Source organism: Euprymna scolopes, chromosome 14 (genome assembly GCF_053919585.1).
Source record: "Euprymna scolopes isolate OS-2025 chromosome 14, ASM5391958v1, whole genome shotgun sequence".
Taxonomy (NCBI): domain Eukaryota; kingdom Metazoa; phylum Mollusca; class Cephalopoda; order Sepiida; family Sepiolidae; genus Euprymna; species Euprymna scolopes.
Genome location: NC_136495.1, coordinates 36,095,616 through 36,119,864, shown reverse-complemented (window position 1 = coordinate 36,119,864; position 24,249 = coordinate 36,095,616). Strand labels below are relative to the sequence as shown.

The window sequence follows — 24,249 nt, the reverse complement described above, 5'->3', positions numbered from 1 at the left end:
GAATTTGGCATTAAATAACTCCAAAAGGGTCGATATGCCATAAAACAACCAAACCAAACTCTACAAATAAATATTTGAAGATATAAAGAACTTGAAGCATAAAAACTGTTTCCAAAATAACTGGATTCGGCATTAAATAATCCGAAAAGGGTTGATATGCCGTAAAACAAAACAATCAAAGCAAACCAAACTCCATCTTTACCCTCTAGAACTGACCTTAGCATTACTTTGTCTGTGAAGTTCAATAAATCAATCAGTTTTTTTCGTTGTTATTCATTACCTAGCTAATCTGGTCATAGCTTTGAGTGAGAGTAGAGACACACTATAGTATTACATAACAAAAATAAGCAGAAATGCTATGTGTTACATAACTCAGTCATACCTGAGTTGACACAAGGTAATCATTTACTTTGAAAACGTCATTTAATAATTTAATCAATTTAAAATCATACCTTGTCTTGCATGTGTTGTTCCTCCTAGGATTGAAGTAATTTTGTTAGCTACAAATCCAAATTAATCAGACATGTTTCTTACTCCGATTATTCAATTATTCATAACATGATCTTAAAAGTTGAATGATTTATTCACTAGTAAGCTTTGAGGTCAAATGGGGGGGGGTAGGAAGGAAGAGAGAGAAAAAATATGATTTATTACCTTTTAAGTGAATGTGCAAACTTGTTTGTGTGCATTCACTGCACAGGTTATGATCCTCCTCTTGTGGTCTCTGTATGGATTCAGTGCTTTATTTCTGCACGGAGTACAATCTCATTCCTTTTATGTAAGACTAGCAGAGCGGTGCAAAAGTGTAACATACCTCCTACCACTCTCTCTCTCTCTCTCCATTTCTCCTCTTTCCCACTTCTTCCTTTTCCTAACCTATCCACCTATCTGGACATATAACACTAGTCGATATTAGGGAGATAACTATGTGAAAAAAAAATCAGTTACTTCCCGTTGCATGATAACATTAAAAAGGCATGTACGTCATTAAATAATATAAATGGCCATTTGACTCTCAAATAATGAATAGTTTTCTTTTAATATTATGCTGATTAAAAATACTTTGTCTGTGTTTGTTGTGTATTTTTCAAGTTTTAGCTGGAAATTTAGCTAGAGATATTTAGATGGAGTCCACACTGGATTTGTTCCCTCTTTGTTTTTTCTTTTTAATCGTTTTGTTTTCTTGCTCTCCATATTGTTTACCTTGACTGCTGTTGATGGCAGTAATCAGCCTCTTCTGCATTCAAGGATTTCCTCTTATATTTTAGCTGTTATGCATTTTATGGTGTCAATCCTCCCTTTGATTCCAATTTCTCCTAATCATTTATCCAAGTTTTTCGGAACTATCTTAGCACTTTACAATTATTGATACCTTAGTAATTTTCTTCATGGTCCATATTCCTTTGCTTTGCTTTTTTTTTTGTTTGTTTTTTGTTTGTTTGTTTTTTTCCTGACACTTTGATTTTCACCCTGTGAACTGCTGGGACAACAGACATAATCTACGATGGTAAGTTTTTATTTTCTTCTTGCTGACTATTATTATATTCACTCTCCTTACTTGGATTGATTTTTCTGTTTGACTTTCATGTCCCATATGATTCTATAAATTTTGTTTTCCAATATTATCTCCAATTTTTGTGTGTACCATTTATCAGCATGTTTGAAGTACAGATGTTTGCATAGTTCTCTATGAATTACCTTCCCCATGCAGTTGTCTGCTTTTGTATCTTTTTAGGACTACTTTGCTGTATTCATTTATGATGTAATTTATTATTATTACTACTACTCACTAGGAGTTCTCACACAAGCCATCAGCAGCAATCACTCATTGAAAATAAGCTGTGGTGTTCCCTGGAGTCTGAGTGACAACAATTCTCTCCAGATTTCCAATGTTCTCCACTTCTATTGATAACTATTGTAGATGATGGAACATTAGCACAACAGCTGCTTCCCTTTGATTTCTTGCTAGTGACGGTCAATGTTATTCCCTAAGGTTTGAATGACAAAAAGCATCCCCACTGCTCTCCACATTTTTCCAGTGGAGGTCTGATTAGTGCTCTCTCTCCTTAATAATCCTACTGGACCCTTCATGATTCTTTGATGTTGTTCTATCTAATGTAGACGTCACCATTTTTTTTTTTTTTTTTTTTTTTTTAGCAGAGAGGGTATAGTTAATTTAATATTTTTCTGTTTTCTTAGTTCCCTGTGGTCATATTCTGTTTTTGTTTTCTTTTTATAACAGTATTAGGGTTACTCTTTAGTGTTTGCAGTTTACATTGGTTGGTTTGTATATTCTAGGATTTTCCTTAAGATTTCAGCTGTTTTCATTATTACTATCCATTGAATCTTCCCCTTGATTCCAATTTTTGGCATTCACTTTTTAAATTTTTTCAGGATTATTATTTCTATATTAATACAACAGCATTTGTGTTATTTTGTGTGTCACGCTTACATCTTTTTTCTTCCGAGTGACTGTTGTTTAATTGTTATGACCTTCCATTTCTTGTAATAAATAATTTTAATAAGAATTCTTCACAAGTTTTGGTTTCAGTTTTGATTCTAGCTGATGCTCCCAAATTATATAGATATATATTGTTTTATTTTTGAAATCACAACTTTAAAATATATAAGAATCGATAGAAAATTGATCCTATAATAATATATATGAAATCTGCATGAATTAAAATATCATATTTAAGCGTATTTTACAACCGGACTATGCCGGACATCCCTGTCGGCTTGGATAAATACTTTTGCAGTTTTAACAAAAGGGCTACAATAATATTAGATCGTCTCCATTTACGCTGAACATCCACAGAATGCCAACATATGAAAGAGTCTGCTGTGGAATTTCCACAGGTCCTGCTAGTTATTATTATTATTTGCAAGACACTATAGAAACTCCAGGGTGCTTTCTATATCAATCTGTATTATTTGCTGCTAATAATAATATTTGTTTGAAATAACAAATTCCTGTTGGGGTTAATACTATCAAGAAAAAAAAAATTGACTCTTTTTGTAAAAATAATTGTCATTTTGAGTTAAATAATCTCAAAACAAATAAAATGAATTTGTTTATTTGTTGTTTTTTTAATAATTGTATCCATTTAATTCTTTTCAAAACAAATGTTCTTTACCGTAAAAAATAATTGGCAAAAACAATAAAACAAATGTCGGTTTTTTTTTAAATATTTTTTTTATTTAAAAATTGTACGGTTTTATTTGACAGCACAGAGTAATTTGATTTTGGAACAATTCATTTTAAAATGAGCAAAGTTGGTAACACATCAGATTAATCATCAATTACTATCTTTACAGACCAGTTATCTATCTTAGTTTTTAAGTGTGTGTGAAACGTGATAACGTATGTACAAACATAAAATGCCTTAGCATATTCTTATGTAAACTAACGGGACCTGTGGAAATTCCACAGTTGTATTCTTCATACGGCATAATCACGTTGACACACTAGTTCCTGCTGGATCATCATACTTAAACAAGATTGAACCTGGTCAGTACTAAATGGATGACCATTTGAGTCTTCCAGGTGCTGTATGTGCTCTCCGATTATCTCGGCATTGTTTCCAGTCATCCTGGACTTTTCCTTACCACTGGACTCAAACAGTGCTAATTCAGGAGAGGTGTGGTTAGGGTTGTGCAACCCTTGCCTCACAGTTACACGTGCAGTTACCCCCTACAGAAGGTATCCTTTGTCTTTCGAGACTGAATGGAGACATTGATCATCGCTGTTTCATGTTATACAAAAATATTTCCGTTCTATGAACATATGTCATGAGCACACATCCCGCAATATTATTGTACAATGTTCGGACATAAAAGATACTACACTTTGATCCTAACCTGAGGGGCAAAAACATTTAGTTTAATGTTCAACACAACAGCAACATCAGATGAATTTTTAGAATTATTTTTTTGTATTGCATTTTCAGCAATCTCATCCTTTAAAAAAGAGGTAGAAGATAATATATGCATGAAATTGCCTTAGCATATTATTTTATTTTTATTATTTATTTTATTTATTTTTATTATTTATTTATTTTTATGATTTCTTATTTATTTTCATTGTTTTTATTAAAATTATTTATTTTCATTATTTTTATTATTTTATTAATATTTATTTTCATTATTTTTATTATTTTATTAATATTATTTTTCATTATTTTTATTATTTTATTAATATTATTTTTCATTATTATTAATATTTATTTTATTATTATTATTATTATAGGTATGGTTAACTGCATTTATCATTTGAATGTTCCAATGATGCCCTATTTCCAGGGGACAGAAACAGAAGCAGAGGAACTGAGCACAGAAGAAAACCCAGAAGAAGAACCCCATTTTGACTGTCGAGAATGTAAACATAACATAAGAAAAACGCTTTTCTCAAGTCTTCCACCTGTTTTGCTCAAAGGTCATTTTTCTTAAAAGTTCTTTTTTTTTTTCACCACTGCTAAGGTGAAGATTATGTTTTCAGTCATAATTATGTTTGTTTGTGTACAGCCTAGTGGCTATATTGTTTGACCAATCATCATCAAACTTGGTCAAGATATCGATAATGATCTATCATAATTTGGAACTAATTTAATTTTGAGATATCAAGGTCACATAAAGATTACACTTTTGGTAAGAACTTTGGTTCTGTTCATCATAGAGATTCATAATATGACTCATATTGTAGCCAATGAAGTCCCACATCTTATATGATATTGATCTTGCCCAGAGTACTAACTAAAGAGAAGTAACTCTGTTTTTTTAATCAAGGAGTTAATTCCCTTATGCCAACTCATTCTTTGAGGAATCTATTAAGTAATGGAGTATGTGTCTGTGCACATATCCAGAAAGAGGAACATGCTGGGTGGAGAGAGAAAAGCAGTGGGAAAAGGGAAAGAAAGAAAGATATCAAAGAGATAGACGTTTTAAGAGTCTTTTGTCCCAGGAAGTACTGAGTAGCCCTGCTAGTTGGATATAAACATGAAATGTAAAATCTGTAAACGATTAAAAAGTTATGATGCTTTTGAAGTTTACCTTTTTTATACGCAAATACAATCATGGTACAAAAAAAATTACGGAGTATACATTAGCAAGGCAGCAGATTTTATGATGTCAATACTTGCATTTGAATATCATGTAAGCTTAAAGGGTTGTTTTTTTAAATGGACACATGTTTTGTAAATTCGGATAAATTAACAAAACAAAACATAAAAACACTTAATAAATATTTTAAAATAAAGTGACCATTTTTTTTTTTTTTTAATCTGCAAGAGTAGACATAAATCCTATTCAACATTCTTTTTGCTGACGGTCAGTATGCAAGTCTCCTAGACCTCTTTCTCACAACTTGCCCTGAGCTGTGCTCATCTTCCGTTCAGTCCCCACTGGGATCTTCCGACCACTCTGTTGTATCAGTCAAAATAAAAACAAAATGTAATAGGTCCTCAGATATACCTCTCCATCGTACAGTGTATCGATATTCTATGGCTGACTTTAATAAAATAAGAATGAAACTTCTAAAGCTGCGGCGACTTTTTTTTTTTTTTTTTTTTGACTGTAACAAAGCGGCAAATATGTAGTTTAGCGGCGTAAATTATTTGACAGACAAAACTTTATAAAACTATTTTTATATAAAACACATTATTAGACCTAAAGGCTGAAATGAAACCATAAAAAAAATCATTTTATTTTTTCATCATTTTTATGAGAAAAAATGTACGACTATCGAGACCGCCATTTATATCAGACTTACCTCTACGTGCCATGTTTAAAAAGGATATGTCCTCTATCGTATCAGACCTGACGGAATGGTTAACTGTAGGTATAGACAGCTTCATACCCTTAAAAAATTCCAGCAAAAACCTAACAGCCAGCCGTGGTTCTCCCCATAATGTGCTGCTGCCATTGCGCACAGAAATCACTTTTACCATTGCTTCCAACGTAATAAATGTTCAGGACTGCCAGCAACCACTGTAAAAAAGTAATAAAGAAGGCAAGAGAGTTATATGCCCAGTCTGTAAAGTCCAAGGTAGCTGAGCAGCGACTTGGTTTCCATCAGTTCTGGCAAATAGCAGACAGAATTCTCAACAGAAGTGTGAGCTCTATCCCAACTATCATCAATGGACCTGAGTTAATATTGTCAGCATCAGACAAAGCCAATCTTTTTGCAGCTAATTCTACCCTTTACGACCAAGGCCGCCAACTCCCAGTATTCCCCTGTATATCAGAAAACCTGCTAAATGACATACAAATATCTGTACGTGATGTTGCCAAACTAATCAAGAACCTTGATTCCAGTAAAGCAACTGGCCCTGATGGCATTCCAGTCATAGTGCTCAAAAGGCTTCAACCGGAACTAGCACCCATACTTACCAAGTTATTTAAGTGTTGTCTTAAGGAGAAATGCTTCCCAACACCTTGGAAAATTTCATCAGTATGCCCTGTATTTAAGAACTCAGGTAATCGCTCATCTCCCTCTCAGTACAAGCCAAAAAGTCTCCTATGCATCATGAGTAAGCTGCTGGAATTTGTGCTAAACAAGGAAGTAGTCAACCATCTCAGCAAAAATAACCTTCTTAGTGACATGCAATATGATTTCCGTTCTAGATCTACAGCAGACGTGCTTACAGTTATATCTGATGGGATTGGTGAATCCCTCGATGAAGGCTTCCTCTCTAGGGCAATTGTTCTTGACATATCAAAGGCTTTTGATAAGGTATGGCATAAAGGCCTACTTCACAAGATCTCCAGTCATGGTATAGCTGGAAATGTCTTCTCAACTATTAAATCATATCTCTCTGATAGGTTCTTAAGAGTAGTGATTGATGGGCAGAAATCAGAGGCTCTCAGTATTAATGGTGGAGTCCCTCAACTCTCTTCCTGATCTACATCAATGATCTTCCAGACCACATCCTTAGATCATTCGTAGACATTTATGCTGACGACACTACCATCTATGGAAGCACTTCGAAAACCGTAAACAACCAAGTTCTCTCTGACTCTCTCCTCTGATCTTGAGCACGTGGTACAATGGGGAAAGAACTGGCTGGTTACTTTTAAAAACCAAGCTTCTATCTTTACATCATAAACGCTCTGTTGCCCAGCTGCCATCAATTGAAATGAATGACTCTCGTCTTCGGGAGGCTTCATGTTTTGACAAGCTTCTGGGCTTGATCTTACTCCCGATCTGAAATGGAACATGTATATCAAATCAATTGCCAAAGTCGCTGGAAAAATGGTGGGATCCTCAGTAGATATCTCACTCCTGATGCAATTCTCTACCTATATAAAAGCCAGGTTCAGCCAACGATGGAGTACTGTTGCCACATCTGGACAGGAACTGCTAGAAGCAGCTCATCTTGTCTTGACAGTTCAAAATAGACTTCGTAGCTTAGTGGGGGATGCCCTTTTTTCTTCTCTGCAACCCCTTTCCGACAGAAGAGATGTAGCGAGCCTGTCCCTGCTTTATCGTTATTTTCATGGCAGGTGCTCATCTGAACTTCGATCTCTGGTCCCCCCTCGCCAGACTTTGACGAAAAACACCCATCTTGCCAGAACCACTATCAACAATTACCCACACTCTTTATCCATGCCTACACCTAAACGTAGATTCCATGAACAGGGCTTCTTTCTTAGAACTGCTCGCCTGTGGAACTCTATTCCGTTTGCCTGCTTTCCAGCTGACTACAATCTGATTGTCTTCAAGTCCAACGTGAACAAGTTCTTATTGAACCGTTCCCCTAAGTAATCCAAGTTACAAAATTCCCACTAATGTTTACTATGCTAAAATCACAATGACTAGTGTATACCTATTAACCCTTATCCTCGAGTGGCCTCTGGGTCTTGATAAGCGGTGACCCCCCCTCCCCATGTAAAAAAAAAATGAAATAAAAAATAAAAATATGTATACTTACATAGTTACTTACTACTAAGTAGCAGTTTCTCTTTTTTGCAAAATTTCACAAATATTTTTCATCATACTACAGGGTAGAATGATAAAATTGTCATCCTAAAAAAGATGACATGATTCCATTTCCATTTGATGAAAACCGGTTTTGTTTTTGTTTTTTTGTTGCCGACCATCTACTAGTTGGCCAGTTGTGTACAAATCCAAACAGTGATATTCTCATGTCTGAAAGCAACACAATGTTCAACAAGCGAGATCAGAGATGCGCCGGTGGAAAAATTATGCTCTCTACCAATCCAAGTTATGACAGCAGGACCATTGCCAACATCCTCAAAATGCAAATCTGGCGGTTCAATGCTTGAGGGCACAACTTTATGAAGTTTCCAGGCATGGTTATGATCTTTTGTGGTTTCAAGTGAGGACCATATCATGTCACATCATGTCACCAAAGTCGGCTTGAAAGTCAACAAAGTATACCTGGATATGCTGAAGAGTGTGATGATCCCCTGGTGCAATCAGGTGGCTGCTGGCAAACTCTAGGTGTGTTAGCAGAACTCAGCACACAAGTCCAAAGAGACCCAGGCTTGGCTTCAGAGGGAATGCTACGGCTTTGTACCCTTCTCTCACTACCCCTCTCCTCCATTGACCTGAACCCACTGGACTACTTCGTTTGGTCATGCGTCAAGAACATCACCAACATGGCCTCCCACAACAAAGCCAAGCCTGATCACCGCCATCCACCAAGTAATTGCCGAGCCTCTGCTGGCGCTTGTGAAAAAGGTATGCTCCCAGTTCCGGACCCATATCGAGGCGGTGATTGAGGCTGAAGCCGGTTACAGTGAATACATGTTAGCTCTACTACATAATAAAGTTACCTGAATTGATTTTTCAATAAAAGTTTTAAAATAAAGCTGTAGTGTTGTTTTCTTTAGGGCAACAACTTTATCGTTCCACTCTGTAGATATAAAATAGTAGAAGCTAGGTAAATATACTGTATTGGCATCTTTCAAGAAACAAGTATAAACTAGTATCATATTTTAATCAATGAAGTTTTTTTTATTGCTTTCTCAGTGTTCCACTCAACAATGACTTCCAAAGACCAAAGCATTCTGAAATACATTTTCCAAGGTAAATTATTTCAAGCCATGTCCCTGATGATCACATCTTTCATTGCACCAGTAGATGTTTTATGGGCCTGCTTTACCAGGTAACTTTTCTTTTTGTTTCTTTAATTAATAAAATTAAGATTTCATCTGTCTTTTAAGATACATTCTTTAATTAATACAATTAAAATTTCATCTGTTTTGAGATATACATTTAAGGGCAGATATTCTACTTGCATTGTCTTGTACATTTCATGAAAAGGTGTACCAGTCTCAGACTATTAGCAAAAAGGAAATGTTTTACAGTGAGAGATGCTCCTCACTCTGAACGATCAAAGATGATTACCAGTGACCAAGTGAAAGCCGTAGTTGAACAAGATTACTGTTTGACATTCAGAAAGATAGTAGACATTCTCAAGATTTCCAAATTGAGTGCAGAAATTGAATTTCATTAATATCCACTATAAAATAAATAAAACTTTTTAACCAACCTAACTGCATTTTTCCCAAAATTGGATTTGTGAAAATTTTCAACCATATTACCCCATACTATCAGACCTGTCAATACTTAGCTTAGTCTGAAACCTGTATAAAGGTATGGCAGGTGTATTTGGAGGATGCTGTTAGAGAATAAGTGTGCTAGAAACCATTTGCTCAGTTCTGAAAATGGAATTTTTCGGTGAAATATGCATCTCACTCTGCATAACCAAAGATAATAGACTGTGACCAAGTGAAAGCCATAGTTGAACAAGATCACCATTTGACAATCTGACAAGTAGCAAACAATCTCAAGATTTCCAATTTAAGCATAGAAAATTAATTTCATTAATATCCACTTAAAAAGCATCTTAAAGTATTTGCTTATTTTACTTAGCACTTAGATCGACTGCTCTACCATCAATTGTATAATATCAAGATCGTTGTAGAGCCATGTCGCGCATGGAAATGAACCTTGCACTTATCTCCAGGTTGTAGTTGGGAAGGGGGGGGGCCCCAAAGCTACAATCCTGTGGATGAAGAGTTGGCTGATGGTCTATTTGTGTTGCGTATTTGGTATTATGCATATCGACTTTGTCCAGCACCTCTCATCTTAAAACTGAAATTGTTAAATAAAATGACACCTAAATCAAAAACTACAATCAAATCAGGTGCTCGCTCAAACAAAACCAATTTGCCTCCTCATTTGAGTTAAGCATTTTCAAATATCCGTGGTCTTAGAATCATTTTTCCTAACGCGTTTCCCGCATATATTCGTGCTAAGTGAAACCTGTCTATACTCCTACATTCCCTCTAATCACTTTAACATGTGTGGTTATCTTTCACTTTGCACTAAAGCAGACATGTGTCAGACAGACACATGCATGGACTTAGAGTCTATATTCATAACACCCTTCTCTTGACTAGAATCAAACAATCATGTGCTTTAGACAAAACTTGTAACATGGCGTTGATTATATTTTCTCTACCATTCTCTCTCAAACAGGACTGTACCCTAATTAACCACGTTTCTGATAGCATAGATGCAACACTCTTCCTAGATACCAGCATCCAAGTGCATGTACATGATGTGAGAGAGTTTGAGGCATCCCTCAGGTTCACATCAGAATATGCCTCGCTTTGGAAACAGTCTGTGAAGATGTGTACGATAGTCTGCACATCGGTGCCAAGGGGGACACTGAGCATCCTATACATAGCTCCACTTGTCCTGTATTTTGGCAACCTTCACTCAGATCCAGTCGAGTGTTACTCACTCTTTCCAGGAGAGTTCAGAACCTGCTGTGAGTTCTTCTCTCGGTGCCGAAGAGCCTCATTGTCATTGTGTTTGACTGATTCATTCAACCAACGCAGGTGGAAGGGCACTAGTGTTGTCCGTCTGTGGCCTGTGACCATGGCAGAGCTCTTGCAGGATGGTAGTTACTGCAGCATGTCTTGATGTCCAAATAGGGATGGCAATTGTTATTGCTCTGCTTGTCATCTTCTGCCTTAGCTATTGCCTCTGAACGAATCTGCAATAGAGCGATTCCAAACATCCTGCAGGTTGGTCAATTTCAGGTGGCTAGTAATTGTTCTGCAATGTTGACCTTTGTAGCATATGCTGAACCAGCCCATACTGCTGTGCAGGCTATTTACTGTTGATAGCTTCTTGCAGAGCTTCTCAACATGGGTTCTGTATAACAGTGTCTTATCAAGTGTCATGCCGAGGTAAGTTGAGTATGGAGTGCTTTCTAAGACTGTACCTCCCCAAGTGATGGTGAGCATTCTTCTTTAGATGGAATGAACTCACCTTAGTTTTACCTGCGTTCGATTTGAGATGCTATGATGTATGATGACTACTGCATGAGCACTTGCTAACAAAAAGTGATACGTTATGACTACAATGCAATTCCATGAAATTATGAAATGTTGAATCTCAGAGAGTGTATGCTACTGGAAGAATTATCAGGCTGGATAAAATATTTAATTGATGAAATTGATTAGAAGTTTTTACATTATGTAAAAAACACAAACTAAGGATTTATGTGAATTATTGGCTCTTCTGAATTCAATATCGATTTGTCAAGTGCAATGCTATTTAGGTCTAATTTCAAAAATCCAATTCACTTAATTCTATATATTAGAAGATAGGTAGGTTCAAAATTTGAAATAGTACAACTTCTGAATTATTTATAAATATTTTTCACCTTGGCAAGTGTAGCACTCTTTTGGCTTGGTAGGCTATGACCTAGCAATGATGTCTCAATCAATGGTTCTTATCACTCCACTGGGTTAGTGTCAGAAAGGGCATCTGGACAATAAAAATTTTGCCTCAATCAAGGAAATATTTTCGAAAGAAACCAAAGAGATAGATTAGTTTAGAGCTCAATTTCTAAAAGTTAACACATAGCAGCAGGTAAAACGAATGTTAAACCAATGATGATGATTCAGCAACAGCAATGGTAGTTACTTACACTCAATTGCTGTTGTATCCCCCTGTCCCACTTTGGCTCACTCTTTGCTGTATATCTTGGACACAATCGAAATGATTAAAAGGGTCGCATATAAGTTAAAAAATTAGTACTTTATCCTCCTTTGCTTCCTTATCTCAACGCTAACTAAAAGTATACAATGCATTTTGGGATTACTGTGAAACACCTTTACTTTTATCGGCCATTTGTAATGTTAAACGACAATCTGTGACTTATGTGTACACTATCATCTGTGGATTGCTTAAAAAACATTCTATTTTTTTCTCATAGGTAAGCTATTTTACATGCTTAAATGTTGAATTTTTTTTTTTCATATTAATTAATGTTCTTCGTTATACATCTATTATTATTATCTTTATTATTATTATACTAAATCTGAGTCAATCAGTGTTTTTATTTTTGTTTTTTGCTCTTGGGTTACCATTTATCAAGGCTAAGAACCACTCAGGGATAAGAGTTAATGAGATGGAAATGATTGCCCGCCGAAAGATGAGGAACACTATGGGAGTACGGACATTGATCAATGGTATGAAATGTGCTCAATTATGAGAAGAATTTATTGATATTGGATTTGAACACGACCAACTTGCAATCAGAAATGTAGTCGTTAAATTTTTAAATTTCACGTTGATTATTTATTTTTTTTTTTTTACTGTTGGTTCAACACTTTTCAAAGTGAAGAGTTATTCAAGAATAAACGTTAGGAACACAGAGAGAGAGAGAGAGAGAATATAATAAGAGCAAAAAGCATAGGTTAAAACAACATACAATGAAAGAGGGTGAAAGTTATAGACAGGAACATAGTAAGAGATAGAAAAGAATTTGATGGTGCATTTTTTTTTTTTTTTTTTTACTATTGGTTCACCACTTGTTAAGACAAAGAGCCACTTAAGGATAAGCATTAGTTAGACTGAAATGATTGTCAGCCAAAAGTGGGGAACATTATATTTGATTACTTATGGGGCAGTTTATGACAAGAATTTGTTGACATTAGACTTTAATGCGGCTTTGTAGAGGTGTAGGATACTGGCATATGTGATGATCAAGAAGCATTATTGTTGCGTTACGGGAGTCCATATTTATAATCGAGGAGATTTAGTGTAATGGAAGTGTAATGGACGTCATTTAAATAGTTCTTTAAACAGCCTCCCTCTGACTCAAACTGCCTATTTTCTAGTCTAACTTAAATGTATATATTGATTCTATATTTCTTTGTGACGTCAGTACGTGGCCAGACATGTGAATTCCATGCACATGCTTCCAACACGTGCCCTGGCGACACAAGTCCCAGACTTTATCTGTGGACATTCTTTACTTCCATTGTTCTATTATTTTTTGCTCTGACCTAAACTTTGTTGTATATGTTATTCTAATTTGCATTCCTCACTACAATAGATAGTTTCACTGCATTCCTGGAATCACATCTAACTAACAATATGTATTCATTTTAACTTTCAATAACTGCGTTCGTTTGCAGCATTCTCCATTAATAAATATATTCAATCATAATTACTTTGTTTCTAACTGAAAACCGGGAGTTGTCTCCTGAATATACAACATTATTACTAACTAAATGTGAACCAACCATAACACAAACCTTGAACTGGTTTGTAAAAAAAAAAAAAAAAAAAAAAGTAGAAATACTCCCAGTCAATGCCGAGTGAGAACTGCTAGTATATCTTCCATCTTCTTCTATATATGAGGAACGTTCCAAAAGTAATGCCTCCTATTTTTTATTCCATCTGAATGGATCAGAGTGAATTGTACATGACATTTTTATGATGACTGAACTTATGCATTCATGACCTGAAAGTTTCATCTCACTGTTGTAGATATTGACGGTGTGAGACTCTAAGAAAACAACTGCTATCATGGACGTGTGTCAGAAGCAGAAATGCGTCATTGTACCCCTGGCAAAAGTGCATTGAGAATGGTGTTGACTATGTAGAAAAATAAATTCTGGGGTACAAAAGGTCTCTCGTTTTAATGATACCACTCCTATCTTCATAGCTCTGAAATTTTTTTGAGTTAATAAAAAATAGGAGGCTTTACTTTTGGAACAAGCCTTGTATGACAAAGCGCACTCCGGACGCCCACGCACAGTCATCGTTCATTGTTAGTAAAATGGTGGTAACTATGAAGAAAAATAAATTCTGGAGCATAAAAGGTTGCTCGTTTTAATGATACCACTCTCGTCTTTCTAGGTCTTCAACTTTTTGAGTTTATAAAAAAAATTGAGGCTTTACTTTTGGAACAACCTTTATACTTAATAATTAATGTTTGTGTAATATAGGAATCGATATGTTAACAGAACATTCAAATAAATTTCAATAAGGATTAAATTTATCATGGAATTTTAAAAAAAAGCATCAAAATTTTTCTTTGTTTTCATATGAGGTCACTAGGGGCAATTATCGGTTAGGTTCATAAAATAAGTGAAATATATTAGAATGTAAACCAAAGAAATTTGTTTCTTTTTTATATATATGTTCTTTATTAAAAAAAAAATAAAATTAATAAAATAAAGAATATCTAAGATAAGAATGTATTTAAAAAAAAAAAGCTTAAACATTAAAATAATTATTTTTATTATTTTTAAAATTTAAAATAATTTGCTCTTTAAAAAGTAATTTGAATTTATTGCTTTACAGCTGCCTGTAAGAAATGTAGATTTTTTTGGTAACAGTACTGCATGAATAGTTTTTTTATTAAATATTATGAATATTTTTTAACATAGTAGTGTTTTTTTTTTATAACACCAATGCACAAAGTTATTTTATTACTGGACCTCATGCTACAAATGTTATTTTTAACTTTTCTTTCAAGATAAAAATAGTAAACATGACTATATTTGAAAGTATTATTTCTGAAAAAGCCTCACAACAAGCAATGTATCTCCACATGAATACCACAAGTTGAATATCACTGGTATATACTAGTGTTGGGACGAAGAATCAGAATCAGGAATCATAAAATTCAGAACTTTTAGGGAGTACCAGAATCGATATCTAATCAAAAAAAAGAATTGGGCCTACTTTTCAATTCCAAAAACAGTTCTTTTAATTGAATAAAATAAAATACGCACCAAGTGCACTTGAAAGCCAAACACAATGTAATATTAGGAAAATAAACAAATATTTTACTTGTTTGAAATTTATAATATAAATATACTTCAGAATCAAACTCCATTCTTAGTATGTTGTTTTGTTTTTTTTTCTCTTCTTCTTTCTTGCCATATTGTAAATATAAAAAAAAGAAAGAAAATGACATACTGAGGATGGAGTTTGACTCCAAAATATATTTATTTTATAAATTTCAAACAAGTAAAATATTTGTTTATTTTCCTAATATTACGTTGTGATTTGGCTTTCAAGCACACTTGATGTGTATTTTTTTTTATTCAAGTTAAATCAACATTTCTATAATGTAACTCACACCCTTGACAAAGTTCTTTTTAATTGTTTTATTGTTTATTTTTGTTTAAAACTTTATTTTCCATTGTTGATATTAATGATAAATATTTAATGATTTTAAACTATCAATAAACTTAAATTCTATAGATTAGTTATTTCCCAAAATTTTATTAAAATCCATGCAATATTCACAAAGTTACGGCATTTTATTTATTATCAAGGAATTTATACTGTTCATCACTGTATTGCAGGCCTCTTAAAATGTTGTATAGTAGGGTGCCATCATCTGGAATAGAAACCAAAATATTTAGGCCTCTTGCCTTAGTCGATACAGTTTGAGTGATCAACTGAGGGATGAGAAAGGTTAAAAATTAAGCAACTTAAATGTATGAATGTATATTTGTGCATTAGTTACAGGTTTAGTCGACTTACGCTTCCCAAGGTCAACGTTTTTTTTTCAAATTTTAACCCCTTAACAGCTATTTTTATTGGTTAAAAACCAAATTAAAAGTGCTTCACAGGTCCAAATACCCTATATATTAAGTTTCAAGTCTGTAGACTAAAACCTCAGAGAGGCATTTAGTAACCAGAATGTTTAGAACTTCAGTCTTAGTCATTATTTATCTCTAGTGTCATTACTGTCTGAGCTACAGATGGATACAAAAGGTTAAAAATAAAGCAACTTTGAGCTATGAATGTTTAATTTTGAGCATGCTTAAAAGTAGCAGTAGGAATGTTTTATTCAACTTAACCTTGCTATGATCAACTGTTTTGCTTTCAATTTTGACTCCTTAGCAGTTTTTTGAGGCTAAAAACCAAAATGAAAGTGTGCAAATACCCATTATATTAAATTTCAACTTTGTAGACCAAGTATTTAGAGAGGAGTTTGGTAGAGACTTTTCACACACATACACACACCGACAAGGTCACTTACATATATATATATATATATATATATATATTTCTATGTGCTAGAGCATCTTCATCTTAAGTTCTACGCAATTATGCAGACTGTAGAATTATGTAGAAACTATGCATAAATAGAATTCAGCCTAATAGTGAAATGAAACCACAGCCTAAAGACATGCTGAAATAACCAGGGAATGGATAGAATCACAGAAAATAGAAACTCACAAATTCTGGAAAATTTATAATAGTGCAGTGAATAAAAGACAATCAGTAATTCCCCTACTATTCAACAACCAAAATGTTGCATGCACAGCAACCAAAAAGGTGGAACTGCTTGCTCGGCAATTTGCCTCCAACTCCACCCTAGAGCCAACAAACAACTCCCTTCCAAATTTCCATATGTGGACGGAAGCCACAATTGATGATCTGAAAATCACCCCTTCATATGTCCACGATGCCATAAAAACTTAAACACCTCCAAGGCATGTGGGCCTGATCTCATCCTTGCTATACTAATTAAGAAATGCTCAACTGAACTAACCCCCATACTTTCCAAACTCTACAACAAATGCCTCGCTGAATCCTTCTTCCCTAATAGCTGGAAGATGGCCTCTGTAGTACCAGTGTACAAGAATTCTGGCAAAAGGACCGACCCTTTCAATTATCACCCTATAAGTCTCCTTCTCTTCTTTGCTGAAATCTTTGAGATGCTAATCAACCAAGCACTAGTCCACCACCTTGCAAAAGCTAATCTTCAAAAATTCTCTTCGGCATGCTTGCGACAAAGTTTTTATCAATTGTGAAAGAATTTTATCCCATGTACTGAAAACTGAATCAGAAAGTTCCTTTATCGAATCATACTAGGTTCCATCCTTGAACACTTCTTTTTCCATCCATCCCCAAAGATTTTCAATGGGATTGAGGTCCGGAGAACATGCTGGATTATCTAACAATTCTATATTATTTGAAGAAAAGTATTCTTGTGCTTGCCGAGAAGTGTGTATCGCAGCGTTGTCTTGCTGGAAAATCCAATTTCTTCCACACAGACGTGGACCTTCAGTCCTGATAGAAGCATTTTCAAGCATTGAAATGATGTTTGCCGGCCTTTCACTACTTGCAACTTTAGGGTCCTAGCTGACGAGAAAGCACCCCAGATCATTAAAGACCCTCCTCCACTATGCCGAGTTGAAAAATTCTCTTTGGGCAAATTTTTATCATGCCAATAGTGTTGAAATCCATCTGGACCATCTAGATTAAACTTTTTCTGATCGGAGAAAATTACATTTTCCCACTTCTCTTCATCCCAAGTTTGGTATTCGGCGGCATATTTAAGTCGGTTAGTTTTGTGCTGTTCAAGAAGACGTGGTTTCTGCAGTCGCTTTAAATGATTGAAATCCTTCATTTTCAGATGCCTTCTGATGGTTTTAGAACTACATTCTGCTGCTGTTTGGCTTTTCAATCGACTTGAGCTCATACTAGAGTTTTTTGGGTTTTTTTTTTAACTTCTTCTGATATGGCGATCCAGTGATGGGGTTATATTTTTTGGTCGACCTGGACTCTTTTTGTGCCCATATTGATCTGGATTTCTTAAAAAATTTGTGATGACCGTTTTGCTACGATTCACTTCATTTGCAATGGATCTATGGGAGAGTCCACCCCTATTAAGCTCAAAGGTCCTTCCTCTCTCAAACTCTGATAATGGTTTCCCTTTTGCCATTTATAATTTAATAAGATGTTTTTTATCCACTAAAAAGTTGCTTTTAGTAACATAGAAAGCTTTTCGTATTCATTTTTTCAAAACTAGCCGATTTTATTAAAGCGGTCTTATCATTTTGACCAGGTGAAAATGTTTGTTTTTTAAAAAATAATTATTAGATCAGGGTTAAGGTTTCGAATGAAGCAGATTTCATTTTTTTCTCATCATATTGGCAATGGTTTCAACCATTTGTTTGATTAAAAATTCGATATTATGCATAAACGCTTACTTTCTTAAGTGGTCTTATGATTTTGACCAGGACTGTATATATATATATATATATATATATATATATATATATATATATATAAAATCATAATTTAAATTTTGTGATGTGAAATGGCTAAATTTAAAATCTAGAATTTTTATTATATGCAAGACAAAGAACACATTTCAATAAGTATATCTCTATAGGTTTTCGATGTTTACCCATCTCCTCAGGAAAATTGCTCTATGTGGTATATGGAGAAATTTTTATTTAGCTGGGATTGTCTTTATAAAACATTACAGCCAATAGTATTTTGTAAGACCGATAATCACTGGGTTTCCATACCAGTAGATCTATTGCATCACATTATTCTGAAGTGTGTGTGTATATGTATATATAAATATATATATATATATATATATATATTGAGGGAATTAGACCTAGAGTCTAAAGAGCAGAGTTTATTTTATCGTACTAGTAAATGTATTAAAACTATTAAAAGAAAACGGTACTCATTGTACTGTAGATATATAATAAGGTCAACAGGTATAGATATCCTAGAGCTATTTTAATATTGAGTAAAACGATTCATAATTTTGAATTAAAAATCAGTTTCAAAATGAAAGCAAACAAAATCAAAATTTGATTTTGTCTTCCTTTTGAAACTGATTTTTAATTCAAAATTATGAATCGTTTTACTCATATATAAAATGAGAAGGAATGTATTTCTTCGAAACTCCGCGGATTAAGGACTATCCATTTATCTAGTGTTTCCTTTTCAGATTAAATATGTTTTTAACTCATTTCAAAGTCTTTTTTAACATATTTTATTAACTGTTCGCTTATATATATATATATATATATATATAATCAAATTTTAGTCATTCAATAAATTTAAAAATTTATGACGTGAAATATTTAAATTTCATATCAAAATTTTTTTATCATTTTATGTAAGACAAAGAATACATTTGAAATATTATAACTCCTTATCCTATAGGATTTCGATTTTATTCTGAAGTATGTATAATATATATATATATATATATATATATATATATATATGAAGAATCACAATTTCATTATATTGAATTTAATGAATAAACTGCACTGTCTGTTTTTATATGCTCTGAACTTAGAAACTACTCCACCAAACTGAGGATGCTGACAAGAAACCCATACAACAGAAAACCGTTCTATGGTGGTCACTAAAATGTGTACGAACAGTGACACAAACCGTAAGAAAATCACCAGCTGTTGCAAATCATAGTAGGGAATGACTGTGACACGATTGTTGCTCTGTTGGCCAATGAACATGCGAACAACTGAACGTATGATTAATTGCATTTGTATTTGTGTTGCCTGTTTATATGGCCAACACCATTGCATATATCCTTATGACCGTGCTTTTTTTGTGTGTGTTTCATTGCATAACATTTATTCCATTTATTTATTTATTTGTTGATGTTGAAAGGAAGGGGGGGTATTATCATTATCATCATGCTTCTCATCTTTCTCTTCCTTGGTTTAACTTCTGTTTTACGATCTGGCATGTTTTGGACGGCTTTTAGAAATTGACTTCCAAACTAGCCTAATCTTCTCGCTAAGTCTTCATTTGTCCCTCTTTCTCTAATGTTCATTCTTATCGATTCCATTCATGTTTTTCTTGGCTTTCTCCCATGAACTGGACCTGCTATCTCAACTGTTCTACATCTGTTAACCCCAAAATTTTCATCCATATTTTTTTTTCAGTGTGCTCATACCATCGATATCCCTGTTCTGCACACATCTCCCTATACTATCTAGATTTAATTTCCCTTTGAGATCATTAGAGCTAAGTCCGTCTTTGAGACTTGGCTTGTACCAAAATCAGACACTTGTTCATTTGGAACAAGACATGATAACGGATGTGCTGAGAAAGAAAGAGGGGGGAGGGCATCGTCATCATCATCATCATCATTATCGTCATTGGTTTAGTGTCCGTTTCTGATTTTAAAACAGCCGTATCATGGAGGACTGATAATAAAAATAATAAAAGAAAACTTGGTTCTTGTCCAGAATTTCCCCTATATAAAAAAAATATTTTTTTTTATTTTATACTAGGAGAGGAGGGTATTTTTGTAAACTATTCTGTACTTTCACGTAACAATCTATTAAATAAGAAACTGACATACAGAATACGGACTGTGCTGAAATAAAATTTACATATTTATTTGGAAAATCTGCTGAGTCCTATTCTTGAAATTATAAAATTTGGCTTAAAATTATAATTGCCGTGGTTTTTGTAGTGGGAAAAGAAACACAGTAATGACAAATTTTCTGTTGAAGCAAGCGTTACCTAATCTCTAACCAAGACAATATATTTATGTATTGAGTTGGAAATTCTAATGATTCATCTTCTAACAGTGAATTCATTTTTCGTAAATTATGATGGCCTTGGTGAGAAAAGAAATTAGTTCATATATGTTGTACAATACCTGTCGAGAATATGTTAAATTGTTTCAGATATATATTTACATTACCCGCCAAAGGGTAAGAAAATTATTCAATACTAGCAGGGGTTACCCGGCGTTGCCTGGGTGTTTGGAGGTGTGTGTGTTGAAAATAGGTGTAAAAGAAAAAAAAAAACTTTTGGTCGGAAGGTCGGATTGAACTCCGAAGCCTTGACGCGAAGGTGGAAACGAAAGTGAAAAAAAAGCCAGTGACCTAACCATCTGCGCCAGAGGGAGAGGAACTGATATGAAGGTTTATGAAGCGAAATAAACAGGTGCGAGGAAGTTTGACCTATTTTTGCACTGCAAGGAAAATCAGTCGTGGGCATAAACAAGAAGCAAACACCCAAACACATACACACACATTTTCACTTTTATATTTATAGATGCCCCCCGCCCTGGTTTAGCTAATATATGATGGGAGTAAATTTTCTCTAAATGCAAACAGCGGACTTTATTTTGTAAACACAATAAACCAGTAATGATTTATGTTTTGCCCCCCCCCTGGCAAGCAAAAGGACCCAAATACATTTAATGTTATATTTATCGGCCTGTTTTATGCGAGTAAAATTGAAAGGAATAATGGCTAAAACTTGGTAAAAAAAAATGTAAGAAATGTTAAGTCATTTATAGGTGTTTAGGGCCCAAGAAAAAGGAAAAAAAAGAAAAAAATGAAGGTAGTCCTGCATATTTTGACCCTAATTGTTGTAAATTCCCTAGTATCACGTATGTAATCACTGGAAACGTAAAAGAAGGAAAAATACAGTAATTAAAATATTAAACCGACTAATCATTGCAAGATTTGAAGAATGCTGGTGGCTGACTGTTAAAATTTGTTGTAAAACCTGGAATCCAATGTTAGTTCATTTCGTTTAAGTAAGCCTTCGAATCGCGACCCCCCCCCCAAAAAAAAGAGATAAAAATATAAAAAAATGGCATAAGTAACCCATAGAATAGCTGAAATCTAAAGTTTCATTTCACCAGACGGTAAAATGCCAATCCATTTTTTAAGCAACTAAGAACTCAAACTGGTGTTCCTCATATATTCCCCTGTGGACGTGGTCGCGGCAGGAGTATGAATGTAATAGAGAGAAAAGGTTTTACCACTTCCATTGATTGTAACTGATTTTGGGTGTGAACTTTCACCGGAAAAAATATAGGGATCTAAGATCATTGAGGAAGTGGATAGGTAATAAGCCTAATTGCATTTTGTATTGTTTATTTACTTTTAATATTTTCTGCAATTTTTTCCCCCTCAAAAAAAGATTCCTTTTTTACCATAAATTGTTAGGGGAAAGGTGTTTTTTTTTTTTTTTTTTTTTTTTTTTCAGGAAAACTTGCACTTTCTTTTTTTTTTAAGAAAATTGGCAGTAAAATTTTTTCTTTGCAAACGGAATTTTTATTATAAAAAGAAAACATGAATGCTTTATATGAACACTGTAAATAGTTAGGTGAATGTAGAGAAAAGTGTTTGTTTTTTTTACAAGAGAATGTACAAATTAATATTTTGTTAACAGATGTTAAAAAAATAAACAGAAAAAAATACTCCCATCATTAATTAATTAATTAATTATGCAAAAAAAATAAATAAAATGTTGATTTAGTGTTTCAACATTATCGGGGGAGGGGGGTCAAATTCTGAATGAGTACCATTCTGTTTAATTTTGTCTTGTGTTCAATTTTTGAAGTGGGTTATCAGCGATTGCAAAGTAACAAATGTAACGAAAATGCGAAAAATTCAAGACTAAAATGATTTTAATAAGTGCTGAGCTTCTAATAAAAATCCTAGTAAATCAATCCCCCTTATTTGTTTTGTTGTTGTAAAAATGGAAGGGAAACTTAAATTTTGCTTCGTTTTAATTTGTGCCCCCCCCCCAACGAATATAATCCAAAGAATAACGGTGCTTCTACACTTTATTGGCGAAATTGGAGACGCCATCTTATGTCACGCACTTTCTGTGCAAATCCTGGTTAGACTATGGCCGAAGCATGAAATAAATAACCCCAAATTTAAAAAATTTAAAATTTAAAACAAAAAAAAAAATAATAAATAAATAAAAAAACAACCCACTTCCCCGTTAAAAAAAGAAAAAAAAATTTTAATTAAATTCTTGTTGACCTTTCCAAGTTGGTTTAATTCTAAATAACGTTTCCAATTATTTATTTGTTCGAATAAAAGAAAAAGAAAACTATTTTATACAAATCCAATGTTGCTTTCATTGCCAAATTGTTTTATTTAAAGTATACATTTTTTTACGCAAACTTTTCAATTTTTCTTTTCCCAATTATATAGTTGCTTTAATTTCCAAAAAACTTTTCGTAAAATTTATTTGTCCGAGAAAAAAAAAGAAACTATTTTATAAAAATCCGATGTTGCTTTCATTACGGAATTGTTGTATTAAAAGTCTAATTTTTTTACGCAAATTTTTCACTAAATTTTTTTCCAATTATATTTTGATAAATTTTTATACAATAAATGTTTTCGGTTTGTTTTGGTTATCAAATGGCTCTCGCCTATATTAAACCCTGATGAATATGTCATGTGATTGTCTGTTTTTAATAACCAAAAATGTTCCATGGAAAACTTTCTCCTTCTCATTAATTAAAGCGAAACATTTCCAATTAAACTGGTCTTGGAATAGACACCCCCAACCTTCCTCTGTGAAGAAAGGCTTTCGGAATAGACAACCCGTAACCGTGTCAGCATACTCGGAAACCTATCAAAGTTGACATGTGGAATGTGAACGATGGTTTTGCCGTAATGTAATAATGTACCGGCATATCATTCTATGCCGAAATTCCTAAGTTCCTTTCACACTAAGTAATTTAGGTGACTGAAATAGGAATTTGAAGATTAAGGACCAAGCTTAATTTCGCCCAGGGAAGAAAGTGTTTGTACACGTGAGGGAAAGAAAGTGATGAGAAATTTTTTCAGTGCGAGCTTACCAATTCAGTTATGAAGTTAAGTAAATGCAATGTAAAAATCCATTTTGAGATAAATATTAGTTTTCTTGGTATAATTCAAAGATAAGCTAATGAAGTAAATATTACTAAAAAGGAAACACCTTGTTTGTGCTAAAAATAGCGTCCGTAGTGAAATTCATTTTGGTATGAGTTATATCATAATGATGTTTACAATCGCAATGCAATATAAAAAATGGGAACATGAAAGAAACGAAACGAAAACATACGAAACGCAGTAAACCGGAACGTCGGTTTTTAGAGATGCATATAGAAATCAATTGTTTACATTTTTAAATGTAGTAATTCTCGATGTGAGTCGGTAAATATTTTCAAGCACACCTAAATTGATTTGTTACTAATCGAGATTGATTTGTTCGTAATCGCTGTAAGTGAAAAATTGACATCTTACATTTTGTAATGCGTTAACCGTAAAATTAATATTTAAATCAGTAATCGGAAAAACGTAAACAGAAAAAGAAAGCATCGAATAAATGAAACAGAATGTAAAGGAAATGAT

General features: G+C 33.7%; 2 protein-coding genes across 4 annotated transcripts in view; one reads left to right on the top strand and one right to left on the bottom strand.

The window, feature by feature from the left end:
- LOC145292949 (nucleosome assembly protein 1-like 1) overlaps positions 1–572 on the bottom strand; it is a 140,334-nt gene extending 139,762 nt beyond the window's left edge. The window contains exon 1 of one of the 2 annotated variants that reach the window (XM_080139143.1): positions 453–572. In XM_080139143.1, the coding sequence (XP_079995269.1) occupies positions 453–464 (12 nt within the window). In that variant the 5' untranslated portion in view covers positions 465–572. The remainder of the gene's footprint in view (positions 1–452) is intronic. The other variant, XM_080139144.1, reaches the window with a different exon arrangement.
- Positions 1–24,249, top strand: part of LOC145292948 (uncharacterized) — a 99,558-nt gene that overhangs the window by 54,296 nt on the left and 21,013 nt on the right. For both annotated transcript variants that reach the window (XM_080139142.1, XM_080139140.1), the window contains exons 6-7: positions 4,250–4,435; positions 8,993–9,128. In XM_080139142.1, coding sequence (XP_079995268.1) covers positions 4,250–4,435; positions 8,993–9,128 — 322 coding nt within the window. The remainder of the gene's footprint in view (positions 1–4,249; positions 4,436–8,992; positions 9,129–24,249) is intronic.